This window comes from Doryrhamphus excisus, chromosome 22, assembly GCF_030265055.1.
Source record: "Doryrhamphus excisus isolate RoL2022-K1 chromosome 22, RoL_Dexc_1.0, whole genome shotgun sequence".
NCBI classification, from domain to species: domain Eukaryota; kingdom Metazoa; phylum Chordata; class Actinopteri; order Syngnathiformes; family Syngnathidae; genus Doryrhamphus; species Doryrhamphus excisus.
The window spans coordinates 7,322,969-7,346,875 of record NC_080487.1 but is presented as its reverse complement, the minus strand read 5'-3'; the positions used below and the strand labels follow the sequence as shown (position 1 = coordinate 7,346,875).

Here is a 23,907-nt window from a genome sequence, read left to right as displayed (position 1 = left end):
GGATTTTTGGAAATTACAAAGATGTGCATTTTCCCCACTCGGGTGTTAAAAAATATCCCAGCATTGCAAAGGCATAGATAGATACAGTATCAGCACATAATAACCCGCCCGCCACAGTGAAATCATGGATTACATTGTATTAGCCCATACTGGAAAGTAATGCTGTGTTGTGCACAGTACAAATCCTAATAGTGTTGGTAGAATGAAACATAGAATGATGTTAGGTTGGGGAGATACTTTATTCATTGTGAAGGAACATCTGCCATCTGCATCCTATGCTAGTCAACCCATTCAAAGCCAGTATTTCTTTCAAATAATCAATGTGAAGCTTTGATTCATAGATGGTGATTGTTAAAAAATAGTAAATTGTTCAAAGATCAGCACATAGAAGATGTAAGCAGTTTGAAAGCTGTTCATGCAGGCCTCATTGGTCATCCATCATGAAAGGCTGGATCGTATACACTTAGCAACTTATGAATGGATGCACCACGCAAAGTTAGCAGCCGATGAATTGATGGATTGTGAAATGGTGACTTGGTTTCAGTTGGCTCCTCCTTCAGCAGACAGGACTGATGGGCACACCCCTCTTGGGCTGATAGGCTGTTGTCCTGGTAACCATCTTGATGCAGTCTAAGATTGGACAGACACTCAGGCACAGCGTGCAGCCAGTACAGTTGCTGGTGACAGATGGGAGATGGGTCTCTGGGTGGAAGGTAATAGCCTGGAAAGACATGAAAGAATGGTCAATGAAGAAGACGTCCCGATGTACACCTGCATTTAGTAAGCCCTGACAGCCTATGAATATTACGACTGCATAATACAAAGGGAGCTACCAAACTGGCTCTCATTTCAATGTGGGTGGGTTTGCAATGTGCCTCCTGTGACCTTGAATGACACAGTCATCCTTAGGTCACATTCCTGAGGTCTGAATCACATCTGGGCTCCCTTTAAGACCTGGATATACCAGCATGGAATCCAGCCTGGTCTCTTCTGGCCATTGCTGGTCTCTGTGGAGGCTTTTGAAGGCAAGCCACAGAGCTTAGGCAGCATTGCGACCTTTGGGCAAGCTGCAGCTTTTGTTCAGTAGTCTGGCAGAGGAGCTCAAGGTCACCGAACCAGAGATTCCACTGAACCAAAAGTCTCCTCAGCGGGTGTGGAGGCCAAGTGATGGGCCCAGGACCCAGGAGGGATGGCATCCTCTCATTTTCAGAGGAGCCAGATTGGGCAGCTTAGTCATCTTGTCAGAACCAGTAGGAGACCTCGTGTGAGACCCAGGACACATTGGAGAGATTTAGTCTCTCAATTGGCCTTGGAACACCTCTGGCTTTAGGCTTTTGGGCTTAGGCTGCTGCCCCCGTGACCTGACTTGGGATAAGTGGAAGAGGATGGGTGGATGATAAATGATGGGTGGATGGAACTCCAAGGAATATCTTGCCTGCACAGGCAAAGAGCCATGAGAAACATCACGGAAGTTGCTGAAAAGACTTCAGGGAGGGGGTGCTGCGTGATGTAGTGCACTACCTGGACACCCCCTGCTTTGTCACCCGGGTAAGGGTGTCTGATGCAAGACTTGAAAGACCCCATGAGCTCGGGTACATGACTGAAGATCTACCTGGTAGCCCGAGTCGTTGCAAGTCATGTAGCATTTCCCACAGTTGATACACATCTCTTCATCTATCACAGCCTGGACCTGTTTGGAAGAAAGGAGATGATATATATGATATACATAAATCCAGCATATTTCCAAGTAACTCCGTGTCTGTATGTCAACACTTGTGTTTGAATAAACAGATACTTTAGTCATCAAAGGAGGGAAAATGAGGTAAGTTTGTTTGAGTTGGTCCAGTCAAGTATTCAAAGACTTCACACTGAAGGTTGTATATGTTGGATAAGTAAGAAATGGATGAAGAAATGAGTACCTGCTCCATATTGTTAAGTTCTTGGTACGCTCCAATGTGGCGCAATGCTCTTGCTATCACGTCCTACAAACAAGACCATAAACACACATTTATGCACAGTGCACGCAGCTTTCAATGGAACACACACAGCAGCCTGATTACTGCTCCAAACGTTTGTGTGTGTGTGTGTGTGTGTACCAGACCTTGACAGCTGGAACTGGTTTATTAGGTGTGCTAACTCTGGTGATGTTAGCTTCCTCTGCATTTGCACCAGCAGCACCTTTCAGCTGTTTCTTGTACTGTGCAATGGCCTCCGTCCTCTTCTCAAGAAACGGTCCAAAACTCGGGAGACTCTACACACACACACACACACACACACACACACACACACACACAAATACCATCACACATCACATAATATATACTTTCAAGCTTAGAAATTTTTTTCCCCTGATGAGAAACCGTCCATGTAAGGAGAGGAATTCATTCAGATATCATTTTATCACTGGTAGATGTGAAAAACAGGGTCAACAAACCAATATGTGTTTTAGATGCATTCTGAAAAACTGCCAATAGGTGGCACTATATCTCTAGTATAACACTTCAAATTGACTGTCATTGTCAGTTCTTAATTAGACGTGCACAAGAAAGCACTGTGATTGAGCTGAACAACTCCCCTGGAATAAAATATGACATAAAAGTTATACAAGTGTGATTAATCCACTCATCACGCTGCTTGATGAGTGTTGGCTACTTGTTCGGATTAAGAAGTTAGGATTACTTGTTAGGAAACAACACAAACTTTAAAAGGGAAACTACCTCTTTTCCCAACCATTTAACAGCTCTATTTTCATTTTCAATTATTTTATATGGTGTTCATGTGGCTGATTTATTGTTTTGCAATAAATGTCGCCACTGTTCAACTTTCAAATCACTCATCTGACTCTTTTAGTGAGTCATTCCAATGAACAAGGGGGTTCCGCCTCTCCAAACCTAGCATTGACGTAAGTGTAACACTAAATAACACTAAAGGCGCTACATACCTGACCAACCAGGTCTTCCAGTCTTGGAATGGGTTTTCCCTTCTGGTGCCTCTCAGTTGGAGGAGACTGACCGTCCCAGTCCTTCAGGTCAAGGCTCTTCAGGTACAGCAAGGTCTTCAAACCTAAACACACACATCAGGTCAAGGTCAACATGATGGATGCAGAATATAACAAACATACATAAGTATACTTTCATACCCACACAGTAGTCCTCGATCAAAGTGAAGTCCTGGTTCTGAACAGCACTGCACACCTTTGGTTACCAAACACAGGAAATCGCTCAAACATGTATACCCTTTTCTCAAATGTACGTGCGCTATACCATATGGATGTTTCTAAGTCAGAATCCATGTCGGTCTACAGATACAGTTAGCATGTTTTTCCATCAACATTGAAAATGTAGGCACAGTTTGTGTACATCTTCCGTGTAGCCTACAATATGGCGCCCGTCTTCTTGTGTTAATATACAGTGTGAGTGCAACTGCATTCTTAATATTTTTCGCCATAAAACATCCTCTTTTAGCAGTCTATTAGCATGCTAGTCAGCTTTGTCGCCCATCTATGATGTCATTAGCAGTTCACACTGTAGTTCTTGGCTAACTAAGAGTTTTTTTTTTAAATAACGACTGCAAATGAGTGGCAGCATTTTGATAAAGCAGGTGGTTGTTCTGTCAAAAACCATATCTTAAGTCAAGGTGAACATGATGTTCCATTCCTCGTTTACTGAGGATTCACCGGATGTCAATAACTTATGGGAAAAACTGATTTGGTTTGAGTCTGTTTTGGTTTGAGTCGGATCTTCTGGAACACCGCTAACCAAAGTTCCACTGTACTATATTTCAGTGGGCCCCCTTGTGGTCTTATTCCTAACAGGATGGCCATTTGGTCACCTAATCAATATTGACATTTTTACCTGTAACACCGAGGCACCAGCATGAAGAAACTGTAAACCGGTTTCTGCAGAGTCAATCCCCCCAGTGGCCAAAATCGGGAACCCCGGAAGCGCTTTTGCAATGGCTGAGACAGCTCGAAGAGCAATGGGTCTGATGGCATTACCTGCACACGTGGTTGTTATCAGTACAGGGTACTTCTGTGTATGCCTATACTGTATCATTAGCATCATCATTACGTTTCCAACATGACTTGAATCATTCTTGCACATTCCACTCAAGTGTGTTTGGAACACAGTAGGAGTATTGACTATACTACTAGAATGCAGTCAGAATATTTAGAAAGCACTTTGAATGCCGTACGAGTGACATTCCATTGCTGCCCAAAGTCTGGTTGGGAGGTGCAGCATCATCAGGAATAGGAGACGTCTCCTCAGGGGCTTCTTGGGTTGCAGCACCGCTGCACTTTGGAGTTACCTTGGCTCCTATTCTCCCTGGCGGCACAACATGATGTGAATTGGTGAGGCGTCAGTGGTGAATGACCTTTCAGCTTCTTGGGTTCCAGTACGTCTGCACTGTCCATGCCGGTGGCTGCTGGTGGCGTTCCCTTTGCTCATTTTTTCCTTGGCATATGATGTGATGTGACCCTTCATTGTAATATTTCACTGTCCGCTTGCTGTGTTTTTTTCCTCATGAATGCAATCAGAGTGTTTGGATTGCTGTTGGAATACGGTAAGAATATTTGGAATGCAATCGGAGTGCAGTTAGAATACCTTTCCAATGCTGTTGGATATTCTTCCTCTTTGAATCCACCTGGAAGGTTTAGCATGCTCAAAGAATGGGCCCTAACATTTGGAATGTTTCGAAAATGCACTTGGAGTATCCAGGAATAAAGCAGGAATTCCATAGTGTGCCTGGGGTAGAACTAAAGTGGCCTATTTGCTGACACGTGTTTTTACCTGACACCCCTCCATATGTCGTGCGTTTGCCAGCCCCAACACTTGGCCAGGGGGAGCCATCTGCCTTCAGTCCCATCATACCCGAGACTGTGTTTGTGGCCGTAACTCCATCTGCTCCACCTGGAAAACACGTTTGTTACCTGTTTATGCTCCTGCTACCTGTTCCTATTCTCTGGCAGATGTATGTAAGTATGTATGAGGTGTGCCACGATGCATACTGTCATCTACAGTATAGAGTTAAGATGACCGACTACATCACATCATAACATGTTTATCAGCAAATTTGTTTGTTGTGGTCCAAATGAAGCAGTGGCGGCCTGTCTAGGCGTCATGGCAGAAGTCTAAGAATGGAATATGATTTGGTGAATACCTTCATAGGCAGCCTTGGCGATGTCAACAATGTTGGTGACGTTTGGTGTGAGTTTGGCAAAGAATGGGATGGATGTCGCAGCTCGCACCCAGCGACAGATGTTACGCACCAACACCGGGTCCTCATGGCAAACAGAAATAAACGTAACCAACGTGACTCTTTACTTTCTTCATGTACTCTTTGTGTAAAGCATGTACCTGGCCGCAAGCCAATCCCATGCCTCTCTCTCCCATCCCGTGAGGACAGGACAGGTTCAACTCCAAGGCATCAGCTCCTGATTTCTAAACATAGAATCACTAGAATGACTCTTATCATGCCCAAGTACACAGGTGTAACTGGTCTATGTGGGGGCCATACCTCAGCCATCTGGGCGATCTCTGTCCAGTCTTCCTTGTTATAAGCACACATGATGCTGGAGATGACAACCTGATAAAGAAAGTAGGATTTGACAAAAGCCACAACTTGAATGAAAGATAAAATGACTTACATTTTTGGGAAAGTCTTTCTTAAGCTCGGTAACTGACTGACACCAGTAGGCTGCTGTCTTTTCACTGATCAGCTCGATGTTAAGGAACGACCCCTGACCTGGTCCGTACACATGACCAGAGGTGGTACCGCGTACAATACGAGGAGAGACGTTGGTCACCAGGTCCTGCACAGTTGGAGGCGAGGAGGCTGTTCGTGACTTAACAAGCTCACTAGTCATTGTCAAGCTAGGGTGTGTTTACTTTATCCAGTCCAAATGTCTTGGTCAAGGCAAAGCCCCAGCCTTGTTCAAAAGCTCTTCGGATCATGGCTGTGCTGGTAGTGGGAGGAGCAGAGGCCAGGCCAAACGGGTTGGGAAACTTTATTCCACAGACCTCCACGCTGATGTCCACCTGGTCAATGGCACTGTAGAACAACGGCATCTTTGGTACCGCATCCACCGTGTGGCCATGCAGGGACTGCAGATGAAGAAGGAGCATCGAGTTGGAAATGTATCTCTTTACATCCGCCCTTTGGATTGTCATCATCCTATTGCTTGGTTGTTATCAGTATGTAGTATGTTGTTATCAAACTGACCAAAATACACGTGTAGTTTCAGCAAACCTTTGGGTTAATCATTGTGTTATACTACTACAACTACTACAACTTCAGCAGGTATAATCTGCTAGTATAATATAAGATTCATTCATCATTCATTCATTCAAGTGCAATACTACATTTTTGTACTGAAATTCCACATTTGGTCACTGCAATTCTACATCTTGTTACTGTATAGGTTATTGTTTTTGACTGCAATTGTACATTTTGTTACTATATAGGCTATTGTTTTTGATGTACAATATTTACACTTATTTTGAACAGCACCTGCCATTTTTATATTTATATTGTTATTCTTTGTTTTATTTTTATCCTTTTCCTTATTCTTATTTATACCTTCTACAAAATGCCCCGTAGAGTTTGCACTCAAATTTCGTTGTATGCAATGCAATGACAATAAAGGCGATTCTGATTCTGATATCTGTGTTTCTATATGTGGTTATTGTTATAAAGTATATTTGATGGGGGGTATAATCTGGCCCTAGGTGAATAAAATGGGCTACGCTACTTTAACCCCGGGAATACTCTGGGTTGGGGGGTATCCTATGGCCTGTTACACAGCTACAGTATTTGTGTGCGTGCTTTTCTAGTTATTAGTACCTGAATGTATCTGTGAATGTGCCACGAGGCCTGTTTTCCATCATTGACTGATTCCACCGTGGTGTTTGCCAGTCCAGCAATGTCCCCCCCTGCAAACACCCAGGGCTCACTGGTCTGCATGGTGTCTGTGTTCACCTCAGGAGTACCCCAACGGGTCAGCTTGACCGGAGCCATGGCATCAATCACTGCACGCACATTGAGAAGAATAAACGGCAGGCGACATGAAGGACAATAAAAGGAGAGGAGAAGCTGAATAATGTGGAATACTGACTCAGGATCAGGTGGCATCAGAGTTGGATTACCTGTGTGCTCGCTGAGCATGGAACCGAAAGCACTGATGATGTAATCCGCTTTCAGCCTCACGACTTGGTCCTTATCTTCCAACCAGTCGCCTTCTTCGGTCTGCTCGGTGCGACAAAACTGTAAGCCGGCGACCCGCCCGTTCTTCATAATGACCTCTTGAGGCGACAGGAAGGGAAGGAACTCGCACTGCTCCTCCTTAGCCAACTCCATCTAAGCACAAAAAAACCCCCTCATTCAACTCTTCTTCTGGTTCTCCACACATCCATTCCTCCATGCACGTCCATACTTCCTCAGGAACAGCTCTGATGTTGGTGAATCCCTTCCTGAAGCAGACAAACACTCTCTTGGCACCGCAGCGGAGGGCTGAGGTGGCGCAATCGAAGGCAGTGTCGCCGGCTCCCAGGACGATCACCACTCCTCGTAGGTCGGGGAGAGCGGAGCGGCACTGACACAGACCTGAAGACACAGCCGCAGAATGCTGAAACGTTCATTTTTCTACCCTGTGGACTCACATGGACTGACATACCTCGTTTGCTTGCTGTGGCAACCATCGGCAGAAAGTCCTTCGAAGTGAAGAAGCCTTGATCCACGCTTAAACCTTCAAAGATCTTTGCTCTGTTGGCCTGGGGGAGACCTGGACCCACATGCAAAAGTTACCAAAGTGGATCACCATCAGGTGCTCACTGTCTCACTGTGGACATGAGCTGAATCTTCAACTTGTTCTTTATATGCAGAGAACGATATCTACACCAGTGGTTGTCAGCTGCTTAGGCTGCAGGACCCACCATCACCCTTCAGGGACAGGTGGTGATCCAAACTGGGGGAATTTTTTCAATTCAAACTTTCATATCTTATATTTAAAGGGACTAAACATTAGATGCATTCAAAAACCCTGGATCATTGAATGATTTTTCTTCAGGGTGCCAACCCAGCAGCTGAGAAGCCAAACATAAAACTAAACACACATAAAGAAAAGTGCCTCATTTAGAACCTGCAAGGCATGCTGGGAAACTCAGATACCCAGCACGCTGTGCCAGTGCAGCACAGTACATGTCCTATTTTTGGTTGCAGTGCTATGGCAAAATATGGCCTCATCAAAAATCGACATTTTGATGGGGGTCTCAAGTACTCAAGTCTTTAATCTGCATTTGTGACGATGAAGTCTCTTACCAATTCCAATGAAGACGGCCTGGAATTGTTCCTTCAGGGAAGTCAGAGTCATTCCGTTCATGCCAAGACCTTTCTCACACACCACCTGGCACCAATGTCATGCAACATATCATGTATGACATATAACAATATGGAAAGACAAATAGTGTGTGCTCTTGTATACTTTCACTGCTGTAAACCTGGAATTTACCCTTATGGGACTAATAAAAGCATATTGTATCTTATCTTATGTAGCATCCTAATAGCTAAAACAACATTTTAGACACAAGTCTAAGTGCTTCTTACATGCTCATAAACAAGTGCTTGAGTTCATACCTTGACTCCCAGGTCCTTCATCAAGTCAATTTCAAACTGCACTGCCTCATAGGGAAGGCGGAATTGGGGGATTTCGGAAGTGCTGCATGAAAGCACAAACACATTCCTTCTTGAGTTGGGTGATTTGATGGATTATATTCCTTGATGGATTGATCTTGCTGCCACAAGGTGATTATCACTTCCTCGTTATGTCGCGGCATTTCAGAAATCAATGTATAAAGAAGTGATGTGTGGTGGTACACTATGGTCTATTATTAGTCCAAACAATATGTAAATACGTGTTATATGTACTATTGTGGTCACTAGGTAGCAGTAATGAAACTAAATATTGATGAGACATTAGCTTACATGACTTTAGCTAAGATGACATTATCTTTTATGACATTAACTTACATGATATTAGCTTACGTGACATTAGCTTATATGACATTAATTTACATGATATTACCTTACATGTCATTAGCTTATATGATATCAACTTACATGACATCAGTTTACATGATATTAGCTTACATGACTTTAGCTAACATGACATTATCTTTTATGACATTAACCTACATGATATTAGCTTACTTGAGATTAGCTTATATGACATTAATTTACACATTTGCTTGCATGACATTAGCTTATATTACATTAATTTACATGATATTACCTTATATGTCATTAGCTTATATGATATTAACTTACATGACATCAGTTTACATGATATTAGCTTACATGACATTAGCATATGTCATTAGCTTATATGTCATTATCTTACATGGCATTAATTTACATATTAGCTTACATGACATTACCTTATATGTCATTACCTTATATGTCATTAGCTTATATGATATTAATTTACATTATATTAGCTTACATGTCATTATCGTATAAGACATTAACTTATATATTAGTTTACAAGTCATTAGTATACATGACATTAACTTACATGTCATTAGCTTACATGACATTAACTTACATGATATTAGCTTACATGTCATTAGCTTATATGACATTGACTTAAACGATATTAGCTTACATGTCATTAGCTTATATGACATTAACTTACATGTCATTAGCTTATATGACATTAACTTACATATTAGCTTACATGTCATTAGCTTATATGACATTAACTTACACGATATAAGCTTACATGTCATTAGCTTATATGACATTAACCTACATGATATTAGCTTACATGGCATTATCTTAACACTGCAAGAAGCCATGAAGTCAGCCATGGCATGTCCCACATCATATAGTGAAAAAGAAAGTTATCCTCCTATCCCATGTGGAAGTGGTGTGGAACTGGTTAGCTTGCTCGCCAGTGGCCATCTTGGGTCCTTGCAGCCTAAGAGTTGTAATGTGGTATAAACAACGAATAGTAGGAATGTAAAGGTACGCAGTACACAGTACGCAGTATGCAGTATGCCGTACAGCATATGCCGTGTGCCCTATACTGTATGCAGGATTCGGTACTACACAGGGTTAATTCACATTTGATATGTTGCAAGATGATACCTCAGTCCACCCGTGTACTTGTGTTTCTCAAATATGGTGATGTTATCGTATCCAAGGCGGCCAAGAAAAGAGGCACAGCTGATGGAGGCGGGGCCACAGCCAATCAGGGCAATGGGGGCGTGGTAAGACACTGGCATCTCATCGGGTGGTGGTAACTGAGGATTCCTGACCTGAGGGATGCCCATCTTACTAAACACCTGGGAACATACAAGCACAGATCTTCTTACTCCCAATAGGAACTGATTATGTGCTGTTTCCATGTGGCTAGTATCCAGCAGCTCTACATGTGTGTGGAGCCTTCCTCTTTATGTCCCTGCTTGACAAAATATCAGCCTTTCATTTCCACGTGGCTAACAGCAGTGTTCTCACATCTCTCCCCCAAAGATGGTCTCCTTCCATCGGAAGAGCGGCCGCCAGACCGGCTGAAGGAGCTACGGCATGCAGGATGCTCGTTCACCCCCACAAAGCTATTGTGCTGAAGCCGTCTGGTTGGAAAGTCATTTCAACGTGTGGCCGCCTGTTTTACCTCAGTAGCAAACTGCTGCAAGCCTCCGATGTTAATTGGCCCTTCCTCAGAGGCGTACAGGTTGCAGCCGCCCACGCACAGCTCCGACGTGGGACACACCATTCCACAGGTCAGACCCAGGGGGTTGTCAGACAGGATGGCTCGCGCTGCTCCGTAGTAGTTCTGACACACGGACACATGTCATGCTCTCTGCAGGATACGAGGAGTGCACGTGCACGTGCCATACCTTGTTGGAGATGCTTGTAATAAATGACTTGATGTCCAAGTTGGTGGGGCAGCTCTTCTGACAGGGAGCATCGGCACATTTCAGACACCTAACACACAACGTATACATACATACATACAATTATTTCAACAAAAGTAGGCAGGTGCATACATGTGTTGTTTTATTGATGGCATACCTTTAACACTAATTATTGGAACACAAAATGTGTTTGGTAAGTTCTTTGACCTTTGACCTGCATCCATAAGTGAAGTCAATCATGAGAAAGGGTATTTAAGGTGGCCGATTGCATGTTGCATCTTCTCTGAAGAGTACCACCATGGTAGCGTCAAAACAACTGTCACATGAGAGCCTGAGAGCAAAGACTGTTCATCAATACAAAGCTAGCTCAAATATTTCAGCTGCCAGGTTCCACTCCGAGGAACATAGTGAGGAAATGGAAGACCACAGGCACAGTTCTAAGATCTCAGATAAGCAGAGGTGAAGGATGGTGAGAACAGTCAAAGTCAACCCACAGACCAGCTCCAAAGACCTACAACAGGAATGGAATGGCCTTTATTGTCATTATACAATATGTACAATGAGATTGGAGAGCTTCTCCTTTCAGTGCAGTAGTTAAGTTAAAAAAAAGTATACAAAAAGTAAAGTAAAAAAAAAAGACAGTTTAACAAGCTATATACAAGATATATCCAACATATACACATAATATTGCACAGGAGCAGATTTGTATTGCAGACACCGGAATATATATTAATTTTAGTGCAAATGATGAATGGGTCTTCGAGCAAAATAATGAATGGTGTATACAGATGAGTAAAAGTCACATATGAGTGTATTGTACTGAGTGTATTGAGTTGTTAAATAAATAAATATGTTTTCGAGGTAGTGACAGAGGCAGTGATGGAAATATTACACATTCACTTTACGCTAATGTCTGAGTTGTATGTCTGAGTTCAGGGTGGTAATGATTAGGGTTGCATGATTAGATGATGAGATGCTGCAATGATTATTCGAATAATTCAAGTACCTCGACTACAAAAACTTTGAGGAATCGCTTACATCACCAACGCGCCTACATCACCCAGTGGACAAAGAAGGAAGCGGGTGTTTAAAGACGCGGGAGATTGAAGAGGCAAGTGACAAGGCGATGAAAGAGGAGGAAAACAAAAAGTTAAAAAACAGAAGGAAGTTGTGGTCAAACATCGTAGCAGTCCCCTCCTGATTTGCTGTCGCCACTGCGCGGCAACAATAGAACCCAGTGGTTGCTGGTGTGGCAAATGGATAAAACAGCAATGAAAGATGCACACACCTTTCCCTATTGCCACCTATTATTTGTGAATGTCTTTTTTTAATTGACTAGTGGTGTCATTGGCTTGTGTTTTTATTGTCTTACCTTGATTTCGGTTGTTATTTGTTTTTAAATAACTGTCTCAGTGTATTTTACAGTAATGGTTCTTTAATGGTTGCTAAACTCCATGCTAACCGGTAGCAGGACATTTACTGTGTATAATGGATGCTACGTCATTTTGTTGAAATGCTATTGAATCAATGAACAGAAATATGAATGAATCCTATAATGATCTTGCCATATGGAACTGGATTATTGATTATTGAATTATTCAAAACGTGTTTACTGGTAAACTCTTTGACAATATGAAATATTGTTACATGTTTTCTGGCCTTTACAGATTGTCCTGAGCCGAGTTCTGGTGGGATTTCGGTGCTGAGGAAAGTACCGAATACGGACAATGACCAAATGTACTCCTTTCGTACACACAGATACTGATTTGTAAGCAGTATCCGGCTTGTCCCTAGTTATTTGTATTTATTTGTATTTTATTTGTGACGGAGTACGTCCACTCTCTGAGAAGTGAGAAGGTTGTGCAGCCCTGCAGGTACTTTGGGATGGGCCTGATGGTTGATTGTGTGATTTCTTTCTTGTCTTCTCACCTTAGAGCTTCTCGAAGAGCTCCACGCTCACTCAGGGTTGTGTGCTTGATATCATCAAAGTTGTTTTCCAACGTGACACAGGACTGCAAGAGAAAGAGATGCAGTGATGGAGGTTGGTGAGGATTTGCATGCCAGCATGACTTCCTTAGTTGTGTGTGCTTGGACGAGACAGAGAGAGCGAAAGAAGGAAAGACGTACATGGCAACTCCTGTCGGGGTTTCGCTTCCAGTGTTTCTTTTCTTTTTTCTTGTTTGCTGTGGACATGAGCTGAGTGTGAGTCTTCACCCTTGGATTCAGAGCCAAGATGCTCTAAAAAAAAGACATGAAGAACATGTCAGTCCAAGGAAACACAAGCTCTTTCATCGTGTGAAAAAATGATGGTGAGAAGTTGCTTGTTTGAGGGGTTGGGGTGGGGTAGATAAGATATTGAAGAGCTGTCAGGTCACCGCTTACCCACCCAGGCTGGGTGGGTCCAAGGTCAAAACAACAGGCAGCAAAACACCAAGGGTCCCAAACACACATTCAACTAGGAATGTCCCTCTTTCATTCAAGACTGAAAACAGCTGGCGGTTTTTACACTTCTATCTTTCTGAAGCCCAGGTGGCAATAACATTTTTCATACTACCACATTCAGGGCAGCACGGTGGCCAAGTGGTTAGCATGTCGGGAAGACCTGGGTTCGATTCTCCGCTTGGCCATCTCTGTGTGGGTTTCCTCCCACAAACATGCATGTTTGCTTCATTGGCCACTCCAAATTGTCCATAGGTATGAATGTGAGTGTGAATGGTTGTTTGTCTATGTGATATGTGATAATGAACACAAGCACAGTCTAGACCAGGGGTGGGTCTAGACCAGGGGTCGGCAACCTTTACTATGAAAAGAGCCATTTTACCCAATGCCCACTGAAGAAAAATAGCCTGGAGCCGCAAAGCATATAGTATGTTTAAAACAACATTGGAGGGAATTTGGGGGTATCAAAGTAGTTCAGATAAGAAAAGACGAGTTGGAGTACTCTTGCTAGTATTGGAGATAAACTTACATACATAAATGTATGTGTAAACTACTGTAAACTTACCTGATTTGTTTACTCTGGCGCAAAAGAGTTCCCATGCCGCTGTTTTTAAATGATTTCCAATTTATTTATTAGAATTGTCAAATAAGTATTACTTATTTTCCTTCATGTACTGAACTGAATAGCAGTCAGAACTCACTCAGGATGCATTCATGGTCTCAGACAAAGTTGGATTTTTTTTAAACTCATTACAAAAGACATGCATTTTCCCCATTCAGGTGTTAAAAAATATTCAAGCATTGCAAAGGGAGCCACAACAAAGACGCTGAAGAGCCACATGCGGCTCTGGAGCCGCGGGTTGCTGACCCCTGGTCTAGACATTATGACCAGTGGCCCATGCTGGCATAAAACAGAAGCACATACTTGCTCACAGTGCAACAAAACAAAAACACAACACAGCAAGTTAACGCATCACATAAATCAACAACTCTTTGTTCCAAATGCCTGCAAGGCATGCTAGGTAGTAGATGCGTGTGAGACTGTTAGTATGTTTGTATGGCTTGTAGAGGCGTGTAGAGGATTTTTTTGTACAAGGTACAGATTACATCTGGACATTTTGCCGCGGTTGCACTGCAGGTCATGTTGCTGGCTACACCTTTTGTGTTTAAGCTTTAACAAAAAGGAAGTTAAAAACACCCGGTGGGCCGGATAAAGACGCTAGGCGGGTCTGATGTGGGCCCCGGCCAGCAGTCGTCCCCCTCTGAGGGGGTGGGGTGTGTCACAGCACATGGTACATTCAAGGAGATCCTTACGTTACAAGTGAAGCATGAACATGTGTGAATGTTTTACCAGCGTTTTACCAGTGTTACCTGGGTGCTCTGTCATATTTATATTTATAAATGACTTTACAAAGGAGACTTTCAGAGGACTTTGACCAAATATGCATTTTGTGGGTCAGTGCATGCAGGACTATTCAAATAATACTGTATACAGTAGATGAGAAGATGCTGTTTCCATACAGTCCAGTTTTCATGCATTGTGTAAAACAATGCTTTGTATATGTTATCCTGAGATAAAGATTCTTAGAATTCAACACGTTACCTCAATATCTGGAAGATCTTTACTCAGCATGGTGCTCTTCCTCGCTGTTTCTTGATCACAAGCGCTGTCCTGAATGTGACTACTAGAGACGAAGCAATGTGATCAGATGAGCTTGAAGACCACCTGATGCCCTTTCTCTGCATAACACGCTGAAGTTCATTGCACTCTGCCAGGGTCAAAGCTCAGCACGGCTGTGCTGTGCGTAGATTGAAGGGTGCGTTGAACCTACAAGTTTGGATCAATCAGTCATCACAGTCAACCGCCCAACCGGCCAAATTCCACCTCCACAGATGTTTATCTCCAGAGCCATGGCTTTCAGGCTTACAAATCCAAGGAAGCATCTGTTAACATAAACTATGAACAGTTATTCAGATAATATAGTACAACGTAACATAACTAGTTGACTTGCAGCGTATATTTTAGTCACTCTGGAGTACAAGTCGCAGGACCAGCCAAACCATGAAAAAAGAGCCATTTATAGTCTGGAAAATATGGTAATACAGCCATAAATATATACATTTTTGACCCACCGCGCACGCCTCAAAATTCCTTGTTTACAAATAGAAAACCTCTTTTAAAACATTCTAAATACAACTTTAACGTGATTAGAGCCCTCTAGACATTAAATAACACCCCTATAGCAAATAAGACTCATGCTCAGGTGTAATGTTATGTGTTCCCTAATGGAGGAGAGTGAGTGTCGACAGGAAGTGACATCAGGGATTCACAGTTTTGTTTCAGATGGCTGTGGACTATGACCACAACAGCAGCCCATGTTTTTATGAGGGCATACTGTTCCCGTTGTGCCATCATTCCAACCTGGTGTTCCTGGCCATCCATGGATGCATGGTGTGCTTGCAACAATACTGACACCTAGTGACCACCGGACAATACTACATTTACTATCACTACTAATTAGCTTTAGCATTTTAGAGAGAGGCGGCACGGTGCGCTAGTGGTTAGCAAGCAGACCTCACAGCTAGGAGACCAGGGTTCAATTCCACCCTCGGCCATCTCTGTGTGGAGTTTGCATGTTCTCCCCGTGTATTCGTGGGTTTTCTCCGGGTACTCCAGTTTCCTCCCACATTCCAAAAACATGCTAGGTTAATTGGTGACTCCAAATTGTCCATAGGTATGAATGTGAGTGTGAATGGTTGTTTGTCTATATGTGCCCTGTGATTGGCTGGCGACCAGTCCAGGGTGTACCCCGTCTCTCGCCCAAAGACAGCTGGGATAGGCTCCAGCACCCCCGTGACCCTTGTGAGGAAAAGCGGTAGAAAATGAATGAATTTTAGAGAGAGAGAGAGATTTCTATATGTAAGTCTGTGGAACATTGTAGAAACATCTTGTTATGGATGGTAGCTATTTCTCGCAGCTAATAGTGATCCGTCCATCCATTCCTGTGCACGTGACTACAGTGCTTGCGTTCTTTGTTGCTCTGTGTGAGCAAACAATCATTGATGAAATACATTATTGACTCAACACACAGCAAACACGACTTGGCTGTTGTGTGTGCTGGGTTGCACTACACGTTGGCATGTGCTTTTCAGTATATAGAAATAGATGTTTTTGCCACAACGGCCCCTGGATCCAAGTATAGAGAAGGTCTGTACATGGCAGATACTGTACATGCAGCTTGGGTGAAGATAAACCATTAAGGTATACTCCAGGGGAGTAGCATAGCACAGTGGAAATAAAACCCAACAGAAGTACAGTAGCGCCCCCTTGTGGTCGTCCAGGACCACCAGCAAATGGCAAGTAACTGTCTGACACGGCTGGGTTCCCCTCTGCCACATACGTTTATTTTGTGTGTCAGATGTCACTGACAGAGAGGACTGAGGCAGCGGCGGCGAGTAGGGCGACAACGGTAGCCATGGCAACACCTGAACAACACAGAAGAGCAGAATCAAAACACACATTCAACAGGTGTCACCAAAGCTCTGCTTGTTGGCAAATTTGGATGTGATAAGGTTGGTACTGTGGCAGTGAACAGACGAGGGGGGGTGGGGGGTGGTTTACCTACGTAGATGTTTCTCATAGGCGTTTGTACTTCAACATTTCCAACAGGAGCCTCTGGAAACACGCAATCTATAAAAACATTCCAATCATTAATATTGAATTGACTTATAATGGTCAAGCCATTATTGTGGAAATATCTGGCAACACAAATGGCTGTTGGCCTGGGACAGTCATCAATACATCACACAATCAATGACCATGGAATGGATTATCAATATATATTGCCATGTTGTATGCATGTCAGGCAGGAAGAAGAATCACTCTGTGCACTGCTTTCAGCACCTTGGCATAGAACAGCAGCATGAACGGAGTGAGCCCTTTTGTCAGTTTCTTTGTCTCTGTGGGTGGAGGGCGGGGCCGCTAGCATACACACAGAGTGTAACCAGTAGATTGCAATATTCATTCATTCATTTTCTACCGCTAATCCTGACTAGGGTTACGAGGGGTGCTGGAGCCTATCCCATCAGTTTTCAGGCGAGAAGCTGGGTACACCCTGGACTGGTGGCCAGCCAATCACAGGGCACATATAGACAAACAACCATTCACACTCACATTCATACCTATGGACAATTTGGAGTCGCCAATTAACCTAGCATGTTTTTGGAATGTGGGAGGAAACCGGAGTACCCGGACAAAACCCACACATGCACGGGGAGAACTTGCAAACTCCACAGAGATGGCAGAGGGTGGAATTGAACTCAGCGCTAACCACTCGACCGCCGTGCGCCCCGAGTGCAATATATTGTCAGATTTTTGAACATATGTTTTCATTGTACTTTTCTTAAAATGTTATGTTGTTGTCGTGGACCCAATCTGGTGTATTGTCCTGTCTTGTCAGTTGGCTTGACCGTTTATGCTCCACCATTTTATTCATAACATGACATGAAATAATTATTTTCCCACCTGCTGGTTTGTTAAGGATTTGGGCAGCGACCTCCAAGGTGGTATCCAAGTCTTCTCCAGCTGTGTCAATGTCCAGCATTTCCTTCAACCTGTCAATCACGTCCATTGGGTCCTCGTCACTGAACTGGTAGTCACACACAAACAAAGGCCCGCCCGCTTTTACAGGCGCAAAGACACGGCGAGGCAGGCAGAATCGCTCTGAAAGACATTTCAATAGAACGCATCACCATCATTGGACAATACCCAGGCTTGGATGCCTACTGCCTTTATCCACGACTGCAGCGTGGAGGCAGATGGGACTTCCAGTTACTTCATCAAATACTGCTATTCACTCTCTTCTACCATAGTTCCCACGTACTAAACTCGCAACCCATTGACACCCTTCCACAGTCAAAAGTACCTTCCTGGTACTTTGCACGCTCATGCTAGGTGTTAGCATTACTAGCATCTTGAGTCATTTTCATGAGTAGACACATATATAAACACATAGCACTATCCATGCTAGCATCTTTAGCTATTTTCATGGGTAGACACATAGTATATAAACACATAGCACTATCCATGCTAGCATCTTTAGCTATTTTCATGGGTAGACACATATATAAACACACATGACTATCCATGCTTGTATCTTTAGCTATTTTCATGGGTAGACACATATATAAACACTTAGCACTATCATATAGGTGTTAGCATTCATAGCATCATCATCTTAGCATTTCTACTGTGTAAACGTCAGCATAGTACCATTTCTCGCCATTTTCAGAGGTAGACACATACGAAGACTTACCACTATAACGCTAGGTGTCAGCATGCTAATGTTAGCATTGCTAGCATGCTAACATAGTAGCATTTTTAGTCATTTTCACCTGTGGCCTAGGGTGTTTTGGTGCCAAGTGCACTTAATGACACTTATCCCTATGCTGAAACATGCTGTTAGTTATGGACAAACTGTGGTTCGCACACAAGTCCAATAACATCACACCACACTGGTTCAGATCGGGACGGCCGTTCCTCCCAACCACGCCCGTCCAGGTCACACTGTCATTGCCCACATTGGCATTGACGTCTCTCAGTAGAACAATGGAGTCACCAGATGGGCTGCTGTATTCTCTTCTTAGACTTGAGAAGACCTTGTTTTAAACCTATGTTTTGCATCTCTAGGGTATTTTTTTTAGTGGGTGAGGGGGTAAAATGGCTCTTTTCATAGTAAAGGTTGCCGACCCCTGTAGTAGACAATCGGCAAGCCCGTAAAAGAATCCGGCAGTGACTTGAGATGGTAAAGCATGAGCTGCTGGAGACGTACCTGTCCCGTCTTTGTCTCCGGTCATTTCTTTCATGTCTTGTTGTGAGCTCGGCAGTTCTTCAAGCCACATATGAACTCTGGTGACCATGGTAGAGACCACGTCTCTCTTCAGCAGCTGGATGAATATTCAAACTTTCAGGACCTAATCATTTTTGCAAATAAACAAAAACAGTTACCTTCTCTGCCAGTTTGGCCTTGGGTTTGTTGTTGTGCAGGTAAGCTCGGCTGTGGATGGTTCCTTTGACTGACAGGCTGCCTCCGCATGGCTGGACTGTATTTGGTAAGCTGTGCTCTTCCTGTCATGCAGAAAGATCCAGACAATAATCCTACATCTGGGTATCTTTTCATCCGACAGTATAGAGTCCTAGCTACTCTGTGTTTGTGTCTTACCGGAGCCATGAGCAGCTTAGCGCCAAACATCTGTCTCATGTTCCTCTTCTGCAAAATTCATATCAAGATGTTAGTCACAACTAACATTGACAACACTACTTGGCTTGCCTTTCATTGTCACTGTCATGGAGCAGGGACATTAGAGGAAAAATAATAAATATGGTGTATTTACGGCATATTGTTATTATTACTGTTATTGTACAAAGACCAGGCCTCCTCCAAATACTATGCAGGAAGGATGGGTCAACACAGTATAGTCCTAGAAGTTACTGAATTACATCAGGTCATGAAATAACACCCCTATAGTGATCTTTATCCTTCTATTACCCAATACAGTAGACATAAGAAGGGAAATAAGACATTTAAGACAGTAGAAAAAACCTGTTTACTACCTTGTAAATATACTTTTTAACATTATTAGAGCCCTCTAGACATGAAATAGCACCCCTATAGTCACCTTTACCCTCGTATTATCCAATATAGTAGACACAATGAAGGAAAATAAGACATATAAGACATTAAAAAACTGTTTACCACCTTGTAAATATACTTAACATTATTAGAGCCCCCTAACCATGAAATAACACCCATATAGTCACATTTGGCCTCCTATTCACCAACATAGTAGATATAAGAAGGGAAAATAAGACATATAAGACATTAAAAAACTGTTAACCACCTTCTAAATATACTTTAACATTATTAGAGCCCCCTAGACATAAAATAACACCCCTACAGTCACCTTTACCTTTCCATTACCCAACAAGACATAATAAAGGAAAATAAGACATATAAGGCATTCAAAAAACTGTTTACCACGTTTTAACATTATTAGAGTCCTCTAGATATAAAATAACCCCCCATGTGGTTGTTCTTGTTATACTTCATAGTACTGTGAGTGAGGGAGCAGGTTGGTTTGATGACCTCTTGTATTATCAGCATCTCAGTTACTCACAATGCTTTGGTCTGGGTAGGCAATAGGGAGAATCTACTGCACAACTGTTTTACTCAAGAAAAGGATTGGAATTATCCAGAAAAACACTTGTGGACTATGATTAAAAGTGAGATGTTTAGTCAGTGTGAGTCCAACCTGTCCTGTTGTGAGTTCTGCATCCTGTGGCAGCTGCGTGCCGTCTATCAGACAGATTGAATTCTCTATCTGCCGCGCCCACACTTTCACTGCCTCCTGAAACAAGGACGGCCTTCAGAATATGTGCATGTACGCAGGGTCTTCCTAGAAAACACAATACCTTCAGGCACTTCGCCATGCTCTGCGAACAGATGCTGCTGCTGTCTGGGAGCGGAAGCAGTAGGTCCACATTTACAGAGCAAGTCATCAGGGACCAGGAGGAACATACGCCGAGCTGGTACTTCCAATCAGCCGGTTTGGCCGTACTCTGGAAAACCATCACAGAAAGCCCAAAATATAATAACCACAATAACAACACAACCACCAAAGCTTCTCACACGGGGACCACCTGGACTGCTGCAGAAGAGACTCACCTTAGGATCTCTGCTGTCAAAGGTTCTGCACACAAATCTGATGAAAGAAGCGTTAAAGAAGATGTGCAACGACTACGTGAGCAGTGAGTTCAGCAGGAGCTCAAGGATACTTTCTGCTTTTGGGGTTGATGTGCAGCGTGACGCAGTCCGTGACATCATCATCGACGGGCTTCCACACATGCTCAGAAGATATAAGACTGTGCACCGTGAACACCAGCTACACACAAACAAAGCACATGTAATTATTGGTAAGAAAGTGGCTAACTTTTCCAATGGGATGGCAGCCTCTGCACACATTGCCACCAAATCTTCACCCAACTAATGACTGTGTCAAAAATCTTTACCGGGATACACGAACATAAAATATATAGGCCAACCCTATTGAAAATATATTTCCATGAGCGCCATATCATATTTTGGAACATTAAGAAAGACCAATAATTGTCAAATATAATACATACAAGTGAATGGCTTAAAATGGATAAGAATTTTGAACATAATTTTTTATATAAAAAATATATATAATAAATTCTAATATAAAAAATATATATATATAAAGTAATAATATCACAACGAGAAATAGCTTATTTTTGCTGACATTTTAAAGTAAAACATTACAGAAATCTGTCTTTATATAAATATATATACTATATATATATATTCACATAGACAGATTTCTGTAATGTTTTACTTTAAAATGTCTTTAAATATATATATATATTCACATAAAGACAGATTTCTGTAATGTTTTACTTTAAAATGTCTGACATTTAAAGTTTTTTTTTTACATAAATTTAAAATATAAATTAAAATATACATTTTAAATATATAATAATATAAATATATTTACATAAAGACAGATTTATGTAATGTTTTACTTTTAAATGTCAGCAAAAATAAGCTATTTCTCGTTGTGATATTATTACTTTATTCTTATAATATTATAACCAACCTAACATAAAAAAATACTACTTTGTTTCTCATAATAGGGTAAACACAAATTAGGGTACTACATAGTAAATTTGGGTACTACTAGCAATGGATACCTTTCTCACCTTGGTAAAGATAAAGAGTATGTGTATTGCTGGGTTAGCTTTTGACAAGAAAAAGTCACAAATAGGAAAATAAACTGGGTTGTGTTTTGTTGCTGACGGTAAACCGACTCTAGACCGCTAGCCCCAATTAAGTGTTTTAAAATCGCCCCCACCTGCCGAAGTGAAGCTAGTGCATCCTTGGTGTCTGCGTCGTTGATGACAAAGACTCCCAACACGGACAAGCCCCCAGGCAACATCCTGGACACCTAAACAAAAACAAGAAGAAGCCGTTCCTCCACATACAGGTATATTTGAGACTCAGTCGGTGTGCTATGTGTCACACCTGTCGGGCATGCTCGCTGATCCACTCCTTGTCCAAAGACTTCCCAACACCAACAAGGCCTTCGTGTCTCGAAGGAGTCCGGCATGCCATGACAACAAAATCCCTTAGAGGTGAGCTCTGAAATGTCAATAATCAAGGAATGACTTGGTTGCAGCGTGCTCCTGGAACATTGTTGGCACATCCGGCTCGTCCTAACTTCCCCTGAGCTGACTTGGACACAAACATTCACTTTCCCACGAAGACATTTGGCGTGCTAGTTGTACCAAAACATGGAGCACACAAAAAAAACTCATCAGCCACCTGTTTTTGAAAGGGTTTGCCAGAGACCTCCATGGCCTCACACTGGCTGCTTGGAGAGTGTGCCCGAATACAGTGCACCTTGCTGGGCCACAGCAGGTGGCTCTTCCCCCTCTATACTCTGCTTGCCCTGATAGTAGTCATGTCATGATATTTCATTAGGACTAACCTCCTGCAACTACACTTATAAAAGTAGATCTAAGAAAGTTATATTGGTCATGAGAAGCTGAACGTTATCAGCATCAGTTTGAAGAAGATATTGTGCATCTCTAGAAGAAAAATGAAAGCAATTCAAGTTTATTTTGAGGTATTTACAACAAGCAAATGGTGCTGGTGGAATTTCACTTGGCAACTGGCACATTTATGATCCAAGATTACAATGTAGTACTGTGATGCATGCAGTACATACAATCAGAGACGTTTAGACATGAACCGACCTGTCCAATGAGCAGACCTGTGATGTTGTCTGCTTGCTGATCACATAGTTTGGTCAGATATACCTCCACGGTATCGTCTACTGTGTAACCGCGGCCCATGTTGCCTGATGGTGAAAACAAAAGATGCATTCCATGACTAGAAGAAGTACACATCTATTCAATGTTTCTCACTGTGAGGCTGCAATAGAATAATGAGTGAGGAATGCGCACAAGACAAAAAATAAAACATAAGGTTGCCAAAAGCTGACTTAGGTGGACTTGACTGTAAGTGAATAAATGAAACCTTACGAAACCTAGCTTTGGAATCAAACAGAATCAGGGCTGTATGTTAAACTTCAGCAAGTAGGTAAATTATATTAGCTTACAATAGACGGTCACGGGAACGTCTTTGAACAATGACCAATCAATATTCTGTGTCGAAAATGCATGCGATATGCAGCATACATGCACAAATATACATAAAAAGACACAAGGGACTGACAGCGATCTTTACAGGTAGTGGTGGGTCATCAGAAGAATAAAAACGTCACTTACCATAATGCTTTGCTGTACATGTAGACTTCCGTCGCATGTACTTGTCGTAATTTCTCCTGCTAAGTTTTTGCTTCAAGATAAAAGAAACATAATGAAAAATAGCGACTTGTTTTTAAGCATAATAACGCAGCATAATACAGTTTACATATTTAAATCCTCCTCACAGGCCGTAACAACATAGATACC

At 42.5% G+C, this 23,907-nt stretch overlaps 2 protein-coding genes across 6 annotated transcripts; both read right to left on the bottom strand.

Annotated features, from left to right (window-relative positions):
- Nucleotides 1-220: 220 nt before the first annotated feature.
- Nucleotides 221-15,115, bottom strand: dpydb (dihydropyrimidine dehydrogenase b). 3 transcript variants are annotated; one of them, XM_058061354.1, is made up of 25 exons: nt 14,956-15,115; nt 13,041-13,151; nt 12,843-12,925; nt 10,896-10,983; nt 10,670-10,831; nt 10,144-10,340; nt 8,632-8,713; nt 8,317-8,401; nt 7,673-7,780; nt 7,433-7,602; nt 7,146-7,356; nt 6,844-7,028; nt 5,889-6,104; nt 5,648-5,812; nt 5,518-5,586; nt 5,358-5,441; nt 5,161-5,281; nt 4,791-4,910; nt 3,855-3,997; nt 3,140-3,194; nt 2,942-3,063; nt 2,102-2,251; nt 1,920-1,982; nt 1,613-1,690; nt 221-721 (listed from the first exon to the last, which is right to left on the bottom strand). In XM_058061354.1, the coding sequence occupies exons 1-25, from the start codon at nt 14,983-14,985 to the stop codon at nt 557-559; spliced, it is 3,063 nt and encodes a 1,020-aa protein (XP_057917337.1). In that variant the 5' UTR covers nt 14,986-15,115; the 3' UTR covers nt 221-556. The 3 variants fall into 3 exon arrangements, 2 of the variants coding, with proteins under 2 accessions (XP_057917337.1, XP_057917338.1); XR_009120741.1 differs by lacking the exons at nt 221-721; nt 1,613-1,690; nt 1,920-1,982; nt 3,855-3,997 and having other exon boundaries at nt 2,103-2,251; XM_058061355.1 differs by lacking the exons at nt 221-721; nt 1,613-1,690; nt 1,920-1,982; ... (1 more) ...; nt 2,942-3,063; nt 3,140-3,194 and having other exon boundaries at nt 3,910-4,325.
- A 1,620-nt stretch (nt 15,116-16,735) lies between these two features.
- Nucleotides 16,736-23,770, bottom strand: odr4 (odr-4 GPCR localization factor homolog). Of its 3 annotated transcripts, none has more exons than XM_058061356.1 (14): nt 23,722-23,770; nt 23,188-23,291; nt 22,454-22,570; nt 22,284-22,376; nt 21,187-21,293; nt 21,077-21,113; nt 20,824-20,970; nt 20,664-20,759; nt 19,574-19,621; nt 19,360-19,479; nt 19,184-19,298; nt 17,878-18,075; nt 16,975-17,043; nt 16,736-16,838 (listed from the first exon to the last, which is right to left on the bottom strand). In XM_058061356.1, exons 1-14 carry the CDS (start codon nt 23,756-23,758, stop codon nt 16,768-16,770), a joined length of 1,359 nt encoding a protein of 452 aa, XP_057917339.1. In that variant the 5' UTR covers nt 23,759-23,770; the 3' UTR covers nt 16,736-16,767. The 3 variants fall into 3 exon arrangements, with proteins under 3 accessions (XP_057917339.1, XP_057917341.1, XP_057917340.1); XM_058061358.1 differs by lacking the exon at nt 23,722-23,770 and adding an exon at nt 23,669-23,703; XM_058061357.1 differs by lacking the exon at nt 23,722-23,770 and adding an exon at nt 23,553-23,697.
- Nucleotides 23,771-23,907: the final 137 nt, after the last annotated feature.